Source organism: Rhincodon typus, chromosome 1, assembly GCF_021869965.1.
Source record: "Rhincodon typus isolate 14 chromosome 1, sRhiTyp1.1, whole genome shotgun sequence".
Classification (NCBI taxonomy): Eukaryota; Metazoa; Chordata; class Chondrichthyes; order Orectolobiformes; family Rhincodontidae; genus Rhincodon; species Rhincodon typus.
The window spans coordinates 140,486,347-140,498,514 of NC_063332.1; the positions used below are offsets into that span (position 1 = coordinate 140,486,347).

At 40.4% G+C, this 12,168-nt stretch overlaps 1 protein-coding gene across 5 annotated transcripts in view; it reads left to right on the forward strand.

Annotated features, from left to right (window-relative positions):
- Positions 1–12,168, forward strand: part of glrbb (glycine receptor, beta b) — a 168,715-nt gene that overhangs the window by 114,794 nt on the left and 41,753 nt on the right. For all 5 annotated transcript variants that reach the window (XM_048598598.1, XM_020531754.2, XM_048598587.1 and 2 more), the window contains one exon: positions 2,713–3,029. In XM_048598598.1, the coding sequence (XP_048454555.1) occupies positions 2,713–3,029 (317 nt within the window). The remainder of the gene's footprint in view (positions 1–2,712; positions 3,030–12,168) is intronic.

A 12,168-nucleotide genomic window follows, 5' to 3' on the forward strand; every position in this document is an offset into this window, starting at 1 on the left:
GTTCATGCTTCATTGACTCTGTATTAGTCCCTGGGTGGCACCTCAATAATTCTGCTAGTCTGATGGAACAGAGTACCAGACTACTGTAGGAGCCAGTAATTTTTGAACATCAACATCCTCAGCCATGATGACAGGAGTCAGAATCTGCATGACAGCAGGTGGAGTTTGCATGTGTCTGCCATGTCTAAATAACTTGAGGAAGTAGGAGCTAGAAGAGATGGTTTTGAAGCTAGCAGCATTGGTAAGCATGTGAGAATAAGGAGGAATGATTTGAATGGGTCCTGATTGCTGCTGGTTGGGTGATGGGCTTGCAGTGCATTGAATAGTGAGTTGTTAGCAATTGAATAAGCACTCTCTGACCTTGACCACATTGTATGGCATCATTTTAAGGCATTATAGCCAGGTCATCAGGATCAGACTCTTAAAAATGGACACCTGCCCTCAGTTTTGCAAGATATGTCTTAAAATTATCCCTGCCCCCTCTGAAAACCTGATCTCTCTAGCACCTAGGCCACTAGTACCTGATCAGAGAACTTGTTAACCCTCACTCTGACCTGTTGTTCCGTTGCTGCTCTTCTTCTTTCCAACAAAGATTTTCTAATACTGTTCCACTAGCATTTGTAGCCCAAATAGCTAAAGATGAAGTGTTGGAAAATAGGATTAGAATAGTTAAATGGTTGTTTCTGACTGCACAGGCTCAATGGCCCGAAATGTCTTTTCCTGTGCTGTAAACCTCTATGATTCTATGAATGTTCTTCATTTTTTAAAAAAAAGTACAGAAAGCCTTTAAGAAATGGAGGCTTGGTATACAAGATGTTAGCCACTCACACTCCTGACCCCCTGCACACTGCTGGTCAGCAATATGGAGCTACATGTTACCGTTGTTTTGATCAACTGGCAGCATGAGGTTTGTGTGCTACCACCTCAGCTCATAATTGCCTTTTCTATATCTGGATTTCCAAAAAATACACAGTGGATGGACTCATGATAAAGAGCAGGACCTATGGAGTCAGGAAACAAATAAAAGAATGACAAGAGAAAACTGGCTACAAAGCAGAAACTGAGTAGTGATTAAAGGTGGTTACTCACGCTAACAAAAGTTGGGAAGTGGTATTCTGTAAAGACCAATTTTGGGGCCACTGTGGTTCATAATTTGGACTGAATCAGGTACAATTTTAAACTTTGACGATGGCACCGATTGATGTGTGTCATTAATGGAGAGGAAAATGTGAAAAAATACAATAAAACAATGATAAGCTTGCAAATTAGATTCCAGATTGGGAAAGAACTTCAATATTAGTAAGTATGAGGTGTACATACTACAAGAATAAGGAGGCCTCATTCTAAATGGTACAAAAGTTTCTCAATGGGATAAAGAAGAAAAGGAATTTCAGGGTACAGTTAAAACCATGACAGGAAGAATGTGCTGATAATCAAGCAGTATTCCATTATATTACAGTTCCAATCATACCATTAATAAAAATGTATTAATGTAATTAATAAATAGGTCAATTGATTCCCTTGTAAGCTATTATTCAAAATAAAAGATATTTTCACAGGTTTCTTTAATGTACTTAAAAATAAACAAAAACATGTTAAAATAAAACCTGTTCAAAAAACAATTGGCAACTTAATTAGAAACTAAGCTATTATTTGGAATTATATCTCCATCCCAATAATCACAGGCGAATACATTCACATGACACAAGTAGACAGCAGATTTGCAGAAATGACATTAAATAAAGCTAAACAGAAAAGGACACTTATTGTGAATGTTTTGTAAAACAAAGGATAAACTTTGATGAATCCTGTCAGAACTTTATTCTTGTGGCCCAAGCCAAATGTCTGACATCTGTAAATCAAAGAAAAATCTTTCAGAACAAGTGTTAATTTAGATGACAAAGACATAATCTTTGTATAGAGTTCAGAGCTTATCCTTTTGGGGCTGGCAATGGTCATCCAAGTATTGAGCTGTGAAACCTTTGAAGAAAGTTTCCCAAATTGCCACTGGGCTGATAATAAATGATATGAACTAAGGAATAACTGGAGCTGTTTTAGAGGCCCTAAATTTGATAGGAGCACTGGAAACGTGCTGGAGAGCGATAGTACACAATAGCCCAAGTAAAGCAGTTGGGGCGGTGGAGGGGGTGTGCGGGAATTCCTGCTGCGTGTGGTTCAAGGTGAATACTGAAAGGTGAGAGTGTTGGTTTGCTGGTCAGCTGATCTGCAATGCAGAGTGACACTAACAGTGCCAGCTGAGGACAGCACAAAGATCCCATGTTCTCAACTTCATCCCCTTGCCAGAGATGTGGTGATCCTCAAGTTAAACTTCCCACCAGTCACCTCTCCTCTCTATTGAGAGAGCTGCCCTCTGGGACTGCAGCTACTGTACTAAAATACAATGAACTTAATGAATGTAGTAACAAAAACAGAAGTTGCTGGAAAAGCTCAGCAGGTCTGGCAGCATCTGTGAAGAAAAATATTAGAGTTAACGTTTCGGGTCTGGTGACCCTTCCTCAGTTCTGACCCGAAATGTTAACTAATTTTTTTTCTTCACCGGTCCTGCCAGACTTGCTGAGCTTTTCCAGCAACTTCTGTTTTTGTTCCAGATTTACAGCATCTGCAGTTCTTTCGGTTTTTAATGAATGTAGTATTTACATTGAAAACTACTTTTTAAATATTGCCGGTAACATGCATGTTTGTTTCTCACAGGTATCTTCTCAGTTCTCAACTTGTCTTCTGAGTGTATGTCTCTTGCTGCAGAGCTGCCCAAGGTCTCCTATGTGAAAGCTTTGGACATCTGGTTGATTGCTTGCCTCCTGTTTGGGTTTGCATCCCTTGTAGAATATGCTGTTGTGCAGGTTTTGCTGAACAGCCCAAAAAAAGTTGAAGCTGAAAGGGCTCGAATGCAAAAAAAACTGAAGGCCAAGGAGCAGGCTGAAGGAAAAGTATGTGGAAACTGGGTCAAACCATCTTCTAAGAATACTGTAAATGGAACAGGTACTCCTGTTCATATTAGCACATTACAGGTAAGAAACTGAGTGACTTACTTATAGTTCAGTTTCACTTCTGCCACTTCACTGTTTTGGACTATGAAAGTTATGAGAAAGGATTGTTACGTCATTATTATCGTAACAAGAATTTAAATCTTTTTATGTTGGGGAGCTTCACAAATCTACATGATTCTGGAAATTGTCCTGAGGGACAACAGTAGTTTCACAAAGAAAAACAATATTATGATGTTCTTATTTTGTTAAATTACTTCAGAAACAATCTACCAATAAGTATGAAAAACACAGATTACACATAATTTTCAGGGCATGGCTTGTATTGAATGACTTTAGGTAGAATCTGAACATTTTGTTGATCCTGCTCAGATTCGTAGAACTCTGTTTTAAAATCGAAAAAGAATAATTTTCATAATTCATGCTAGCAACTTCAATTGCTGAAATCAATATTCAAACTTCAGGTGCAAATTTCAATTCCAGAATATACTCTGAGTGAGCGAGGCTGCTAGATCAGAACGATGGAAAGCTAGCCAAAGTTGAAAAGGGATGGGACAAATCAGTAAACAAGTAAACATGGCCTGAAATTAATATTAAGTAAACCAATGGCTTAAAATCAAATATGTTGCAAATTAAGCACTTTAATATATCTATCCATTTCTTCCATTTGCAATTCATCAACCGAGGTTTGAAATTTCGGCTGCAAAGAGGAAATGATAAATAACTAGCACAGCAGTGAGGTACTGGCTCCTGCACTCTTCTGTAATTCAGGAATATCACAGCAGAGCATTTACATCAGTTCCAGTTTCTTGCCCTTGGTTTATTCATGCCCCAAAATCAATCTATTTCGTTATTGAACATCTGCAACCGCCTGATGTCGGATAGAAAAAGGCAAAGATTCACAACCCTTTGAAGAAACTTTTAACCACAGTCCTAAACAGGCAGCAACATCTCTCCGTCATCCATCCTGAAAATCTTAGCTGCATTTAACACAGGGCAACGTGGCCCTGCCCTAAAGGCATTGCCAGACCTCATGGGGACAGAAGGGGCTCCATTGTCTATAGGGTTCCTGAGCAGGTGGCATAAAAAAAAAACTAGCTGCTAGGATGCATGTCTCTCTTGCTACATCTAAAATTCTAGTGGTGGTGGCCACTGATGGGCTATTATTGGCTAAAGGGCAAGCAGATCATCTGACACTTGGCCCATTGTAAGTAAAATACCCATTGTTTGGATAGGCGTGGGACATGTAGTGTCACTGTGGCACCCAGTTTAACATGTTGCAGATTGATGGGGAGAAGTAAAAATATCACGTATAAGACTATGACTCCTGGTAAAGAGCCTCTTGGCATCTATCTTGACAGACCTTTTATAAATTTTAAGCACTTTAATTAGATTATCTTTCATTCTTCTAAACTCCAAAGAATAGCCACCATCTCGCTCAATCTTTTCTCACTGGACAGTCTGCTTATCTCAGAGATTAATTAGTGAACTTCTGTTGTACTGTTTCTGAGGCAAGTACACCTTTCCTTAGAAGGATGACTTTATATATTGTACTCAGGCAACCTTATCAAAGATTTCCTTAAGCTTATATTGCAGCTTTGTGCAACTGCCGCTAATGTGACATTTATGTTCCCAATTGCTTTGTATACAAGTGGGTTAACTTTTGTGTACAAGGGTCCCTTTGAATTTCACATCGCAGTGTCTTATCTTGTAAAATATATTCACCCTTTCCATCTGCACTCCAAATCTGGATACTTTAACACTTCCCTACATCATGTTACATTTGCCACCTTCTTGCCCAGTGTCTTACTTGGGCTATACCCTTTGCAACTTATTTCAACATGTGTCACAGTTTGCCTTTTTTTTAACCTATATTGTATTGTTTGCAAACTTGGATATATTATCTAAGGTTTTGGCGTGGATGTTGTGGTTGGTTGGCTTGCCGACCTGGTTCGTTGTTGGTCCGCAGACGTTTCATTACCCTGCTGGGTAACATCATCAGTGCAGCCTCCGATGAAGTGCGTTGTGTTTTCCTGCCTGCTTTTAGTCTCCGATGAAGCGCTGTTGTGTTTTCCCACCTGGTTTTTAAGGCAGGAAAACATAAAAGCGCTTCATCGGAGGCTGCACTGATGATGTTACCCAGTAGGGTAATGAAACGTCTGCGGAACAACAACGAACCAGCTTAGATATATCATATTTGTCCCCTTCATTTAATCCATTGATGTAGACTGTATATAAAGCTGAGGGCCAAATACTGATCCTTGTGACACTTGATTAATTACAGCCTGTCATCCTAAAAATTACTAACTTATTTCTGTTTTCTGTACATGAACCAATCCTCAATATATTATCACCAATCTTATGAACAGGATCCTGTGTAATAACCTATGACAATTTATGATTTTCTTCTGAAAATCCAAACAGACTACAGTAAAATCTCAATGCTGTTTGTGGATGAGTGTCATATCACCCACCGTATCATGAATGCCACCAAATATATTTTGGATGTTTTTGCACTGCAGTATAAAACCCCAGAGCATACTTAAGACTTTTTGGCTAGGAAAACAGACAGGCAAGCAGACAGGTATTTGTCTGACTCTATAGAAACATCGACTTCTTCGGGCTCGTCAGTTAGAGAAAATCTTTCATCTACGATTGCCTGTCTAACAGATCCATAGTGCAGGGTATATTGTTCTTTACCTACAATTGAACTCCATCAGAGAGAACCAGGGACAGTTTCGGGCCACTCCCAAATACAAAGAGTCTCATTTGATTTGGTTGACACTCATCTTGCTCTTCTTTTCTGTCAGCACAGTTGTTTACACGCAGTGTGATGAAAGGAGTTAGCAATTCTGGCTTCCATTATCACATTCCACACCTTTTTCATCATGAACGCAGCCTCTAGAACAGTTGTTTTGAATGTCTGCATTTTATCAATGACCTCAACAATCTGAGAGATCAGCTGCCATCAGAAGTGAGTTTTCAGGCACACAATCATCCATTGGATGGAGCTTTTCACACCGTTGGGAGGGAAGAGCATCAGTTGGATGCTCAAGGCCCTGATTTCAGGATGTGCAGGATAATTTTCTGTAAATGTTGGTATTCTTCCTTTTCTTCTAATGACCAATTTCCTAATCTGTCTTAAAAACACTGGAAGTGTTCAAAGTGTCTTACTGGACTTGGACAGTGTAGATGGTATAGGTGTTGGTAAAGATCTGTAGCTCGGGTTGTGGGTGAGATTGTTGACTTGCTCACCGAGCTGGCTTGTTCTCAGTCAGACGTTTTGTCACCATGCTAGGTGACGTCGTCAGTGGAGCCTCTGATGAAGCGATGTTGTTCTACTCCGCTTGGAGTTTATACTGTCTGGTCCGTTATAGTGAGTAGTGTCTTTTCTGATTTTGATCTGTACGGGTTTATATATGGGGTCCAATTCTATATGTTGATAGCATTACGGGTGGAGAACCATGTCTCTAGGAATTCCTGTGTGCGCAGATAGTATCCTGACATAGGAAAGAACTGTGGCTTTTTGAACTTACCTTTCATAAGAAACAGCAGCCCTTTCAGTGCCGTCCAGTTAGGTCCAATAGTAGACAGGACCTGGCAAACGTAGACTGAGAGCAGTTACTTGCAGGTAAGACTACATTTGGAAAATGGGAGCGTTTTAAAAGCAGCATAGTGAGAATTCAGGACCAGTGTGTTCCTCTTCAGGGCAAGGACAGCAAGTCGCGGGAACCCTGGATGTTAAAGGATACTGAAAGTTTGATAAAGAAGGAGAAGGAAGCATATGTCAGGAAAAACAGGGAGGCCCTTCAAAAGTATAGAGAGTATAGGAGGTTGCTTTAAAAGGAAATTAGGAGAGCAAAGAGGAACCATGAAATATCTTTGGCAAATGAGATTAAGGAAAACCCCCTGGCTTTTTATATGAATCACCATGGAAAGACTGGCACCTATCACAAGCCAAAGGGACAATCCATTCATGGAGCCAGTGGACATGGCTGAGGTCTTAAATGAATACTTCTCATCTGTACTGAGAGAGGAGAGAAAGACGTAGCTGGAGATTTCAGTTGGGATGGTGAGGTTCTAGAACACATTAATATTAATAAGGAGGAAGTATTAGATGTTATAGTAGGCATATAGGTGCATAAATCCCCAGAGCCTGACAAGATGTATCATGGGCTGCAATGGGAGTGAAAGGAGCAGATTTCTGGAGCCTTGGTGGAGATATTAAATACTTTGCTGACAGATACCCAAAGGGTAGCTAATATAATTCCTTTGTTCAACAAGGGCAGCAGGGATAAGCCAAGTAGTTTTTGACCTGTTAGTCTGAAATCAGTTGTATGGAAAATGTTGGAAAAAAATTCAGAAGGACAGAATTAATCAATAATTGGATAATTCAGGAATAGATCAGGGATAACGAGCATGATTCTTTAGGAGATCCTGACTAATTTGTGTTTTGTAAATATATTGATGAGGGTAATGCTGTTGATGTGTTTTACATTGATTTCAGTAAGATCTTTGAAAAGGTCCCACATGGAAAGCTATTCCCAAAGTAAGAGACCATGGAATCCTAGGCAAGTTGGCAAACTAGATCCAAAATTGGCTTACCAATAGGAGACAAAGGGTGATAGTGGAGGGTTGCTTTTATAACTGGAAACCTGTGACCAATAATGTACCACAGGGTTCGATGGTTGGACTGATGCAGTTTGTTATTTATATTAACAACTTGGATGCAAAAATAAAAGGTGTGATAAATAAGTTTGCAGATGACACATAAATTAATGGTGGTGTTGATAGTGAGAAGGATGGTCTCAGGCTACAATCTGATATTGATCAGCTGGAAAATTGGGCAGGGCAATGGCAGATTTAACACAGTTTAACATGCTCATAGGGATAATTGCTTGTGCCATTGGGTGGTCTTAATAGCTTGACGGGGGGTGGAAAGAGAGAGCTTGGGTTCAAGGGAAGCAAAAGTAATACAAGAAAGTATAAGACTGGTAATCAAAATTAGAAGACAGACAAAGCAATGGCAAGCATCACGTAAGATCAAGAAGAAGAATAATGTTAAAAAGGCTGAATTAAAGGTGGTCTGTCTGAGTGCGTGTTGAATTCACAAAGAAACATTGATGAAGTGCTAAAAAGGTTGGCAGCACCCCAGATAGAGAAGTCATCAGCCTCAAATGGGATGCATCTTAAATTGCTGAGAGGTAAGGGACTAAATTGTGGAGCTGTTGGCAGTAATTTTCCAGGCCTCTCTGAATGCAGGATTAGTCCCAGGGACTAGAGGGGAACAAAGAAATGGCAGAGGAACTGATGAGTTACTTTGCATCGGTTTTCACAGTGGAGACACTAGCAGCATACCAGAATTTTAGGACAGTCAGAGGTTAAAGGTGAGTGTAGTGGCCAAAACTAAGGAGAAAGTGCTGGGGAAGCTGAAAGGTCTGAAAGCAGATGAATTACCCAGATTGGACGGGCTGCACCACAGAGCTCTGAAAGAGATATCTGAGCAGATTGTAGAGAGATTAGTGATGATCTTTCAGGGATCACTGGAGTCAGGGAGGGTTGCATAGGACTGGAAATGGCTGATGTAATACCTTTGTTTAAGAAGGGAGGGAGGGAGAAGACAGGAAACTAGAGGCCGCTAAGCCTGATCTTGGTCGTTGGTAATATTTTACAGTCCATGACGAAGGATGAGAAAAAAAGGCTGAGCCAGCATGGCTTCATCAAGGGGAGGTCACACCTGACAAATATGTTAGAATTCTTTGAGATGATGTACAAGTTAGACAAAGGAGTGTCGGTGGTTGTGATCTATTTGGATTTTCAGAAGGCCTTTAACAGGAGGCTGCTAAATAAGACAAAAGCCTATGGTGTTAGGGACAAGGTACTGGCATAGATAGAGGACTGGTTGATTGAAAGAAGGAAAAGAGTGGAAATAAAGGGGTCTTTTCGTAGCAGCCAGTGACCATTGGATTTTTGCGTGGCTCAGTGTTGGAGCCACAACTATTCATGTCAAACATTAGCAACCTAGTCGAAGGAACTGATAAGTTTGCAGATGACACACAGATCGGTGGAGGGACAGATAGTGTTGTGAAGGCAGGGAATCTGCTGAAGGACTTGGACAGGCTACGAGAATGAGCAAAGACATGGCAGATGGAATACAATGTGGAAAAGTCTGAGGTTATGCATTTTGGGAGGATGAACAGAGGCTTCAACTATTTTCTGAATGAGGACAGGCTTCGGAAATCTGACAGACAAAGCGACTTGTGGTCCCAGTTCAGGATTCTCTTATGGTTGACATGCAAGGTAGGAAGGTGAATGCAATGTTAGCATTCTTTTTGAGAGGGCTAGAATACAGGAGCAGGGGTGTACTGCTAAGGATCAGACCACATTTCGAATAATGTGAGTGATTTTGGGCCCTGTATCTAAAGAAGGATGTGCTACTTGGAGTGTGTCCAGAGGAGTTTTATAATAATAATCCCAAGGATGAAGGGCTTGTCATATGAGGAGCACCTGAGGACTCTGGGTCTGTACTCGATAGTGTTTAGTAGGGCGAGGGAAAATCTGTTTGAAACTTACAGCATACTGAGAGGCCTAGATAGAATGGACGTAAAGAAAATATTTCCCCTACTAGGAGAACCAGAACCCAAGGCCACAGCCTCAGAGTGAAGGGACGACCTTTAAGAATTGAGATGAGGAATTTCTGCAAGCCAGTGGGTCATGAATCTGTAGAATTCATTACCACAGAGTACTGTGGATGCCAAGTCATTGAGCATATTTAAGACAGAGATAGTAAAGGGATCAAGGGTTGTGGGGAAAAAAGCAGGAGAATGAGATTGAAGAACATATCAGCCATGATTGAATAGAAGAGCAGATTCAATGGGCCATAGGCCTAATTCTGTTCCTATATCTTGGGTATTATAGGTGAGGGTAGTGCTGTGGATATTGTATATTTGGATGTCCGAAAGTATTTTTGTATGGTTCCACATATCAGGTTGATTAGCAAATTAGAAGCATTTGGAATTAATGGATCCTTGGCAGCGTGGAGTAGAAGTTTTCAAAAAAGTAGGAAACAGAGGGTATGGGTAGATGGGTGGTTTTCAGATTAAAGACAATTTGAAAGTGGTGTCCCCCAGGGATTGGTGTTGAGACCCTTGCTTTTTCTGATTTATATAAACAATTTCAAGATGGTGTTGAGGGAAAAATCTCTAAATTTACAGATTTTGATTTTGATTTATTATTGTTACATGTATCGTGATACAGTGAAAATATTGTTTTGCATGTTGTCCAGACAGATGATACTAAACTGGGGAAAATAATTAATTGTGAGGATGACGCTGAATGATTTCAGAGGGATACTGACAAGTTGGCTAAATGGATAGACACCTGGCAGATGAAATTCCAAGCAGAGAAATGTGAGGTAATGCATTTTGGTAGAAGAAACGTTGAGAGATGATACGGTTCAATGGTACAGGAGCAGAGGGGCCTCTGGATTCACATGCATGATTCTCTGAAGGTGACCAGACAAGTTGAAACTGTTGTTAAGAAAGTTTATAGGATCCTTAGGGTTAATAAATAGAGGCATAGAGTATAAAAGCAAGGAAGTGATTCTATACCTCTATTAATCATTGGTCAGACCATATTTTGAGTACTATGTTCAGTTCTGGGCATCTTATTTAAGGAAGAATGTTAAAGCCCTAGAAAGAGGGCAAAGGAGATTTATTAGAATGAGACTAGGAATGTGGGCTTTTAGATACAAGGAAAGATTAGAGAAGTTGGGCTTATTCTCCTTGGAACAGAGAAGATAGCCTTATTGAAGTTTGCAAAATTATGATTAATTTTGAGAGGCTAAAGAAAGATATTCTATTTCCACTGGTTGGTATGTCAGTAACTAGGGATCACAATTGCACGATTGTCAGCAAGAGAGCTACGAGTGAGTTGAGGAGAAACTTCTTCAGAGAGTTGTTAGGATTTGGAATGTGCTGCCTGAGAGAGCCGTGGAGATGGATTCCATACAAGATTTCAAATGAGACCTGCATATATATTTGAAAGTGATGAATTTAGAGGGCGACAGTGATAGGACTAGAGAATGGTAGCTCCTTTTGGGTGCTAGTACAGACACAGTGGGTTGAATGGCCTCTTTCTATGCTATACAATTCTATGATTTATGTGGGGGGTACACAACAGGTGTACATATGAAAAATGCACATAGCATTGAAAATGATTTACTTGGCACAGAAATGCATCAGATTTGGCAGCCAAAGTTTATCTTTGTCATAATGGCAAAGGGTACTATTGTGAGATTGCAAAGAGTTGTGTTTGTATTGTGGTCTCCACCTGATTAAGGGATTCAAACATCGTATTCTGGGAAAGGTGATTTGGATTTTGGAGATGACAAAAGATTCAAGGACTTGGAGATGAAAGAGAGATAGATGTGATGGTAATTTGTAAGCATGGAGAGGTCAAGAAGATTTTAAGGCATGGTGGCAGCAGAATTAAAACAAGGGGAAGCACCTGCAGTTAGTGAAGCATTTGTAATTATCAGCTAACATGGGACTAGGAGGGAAGACTTTAAAATCAGCACATTAAGTCCACTACAAGGGACCCATTGGAATGGTGGCATGGTAGACAGTGGCTGAGGGAAATTCCCTTGAGCTACACTGGGAGAGAGAAGCTGAGCTTTGTCTAACGATGGTTGGAGTGTATTTTCTTTTTTGGTGCTTAATCAGGGTGATGTTAGGGAATCCCCAAAAATCATGGGACAGCTGCTCATAGGGATTCCTCAGATCATAGTGAATGATGGCCCTGAGAAGGCCCAATATATCTTTCTGCGGCTTGGGGTGGGAGGAGCGGAAGGAGGAAATGGCATTCAGTGTCAGCAACACTGTTTAGTCCCTATACATTGTCCCTATGTCTGTAGGACTCTCCCTGTATGGATGTTAAATGTATATTTCAGTGCTAATAGCAGTTTGCAAGTTCTTAATTTTAAGATGGCTCCAGTTACTCAATTATCTAGGACCTGGCACATTACCATAAATGTTATGGCAGATGGAATGCAACGAGTTTAAGATAGGCTCCAAATTTTTAGCATTTCAAATCCTCACTCAGCTCTGTGCTGCCCAGTGGGGAGGTTCAGGGTTAAATTTGAGAATGCCAAATTCGAGAACTC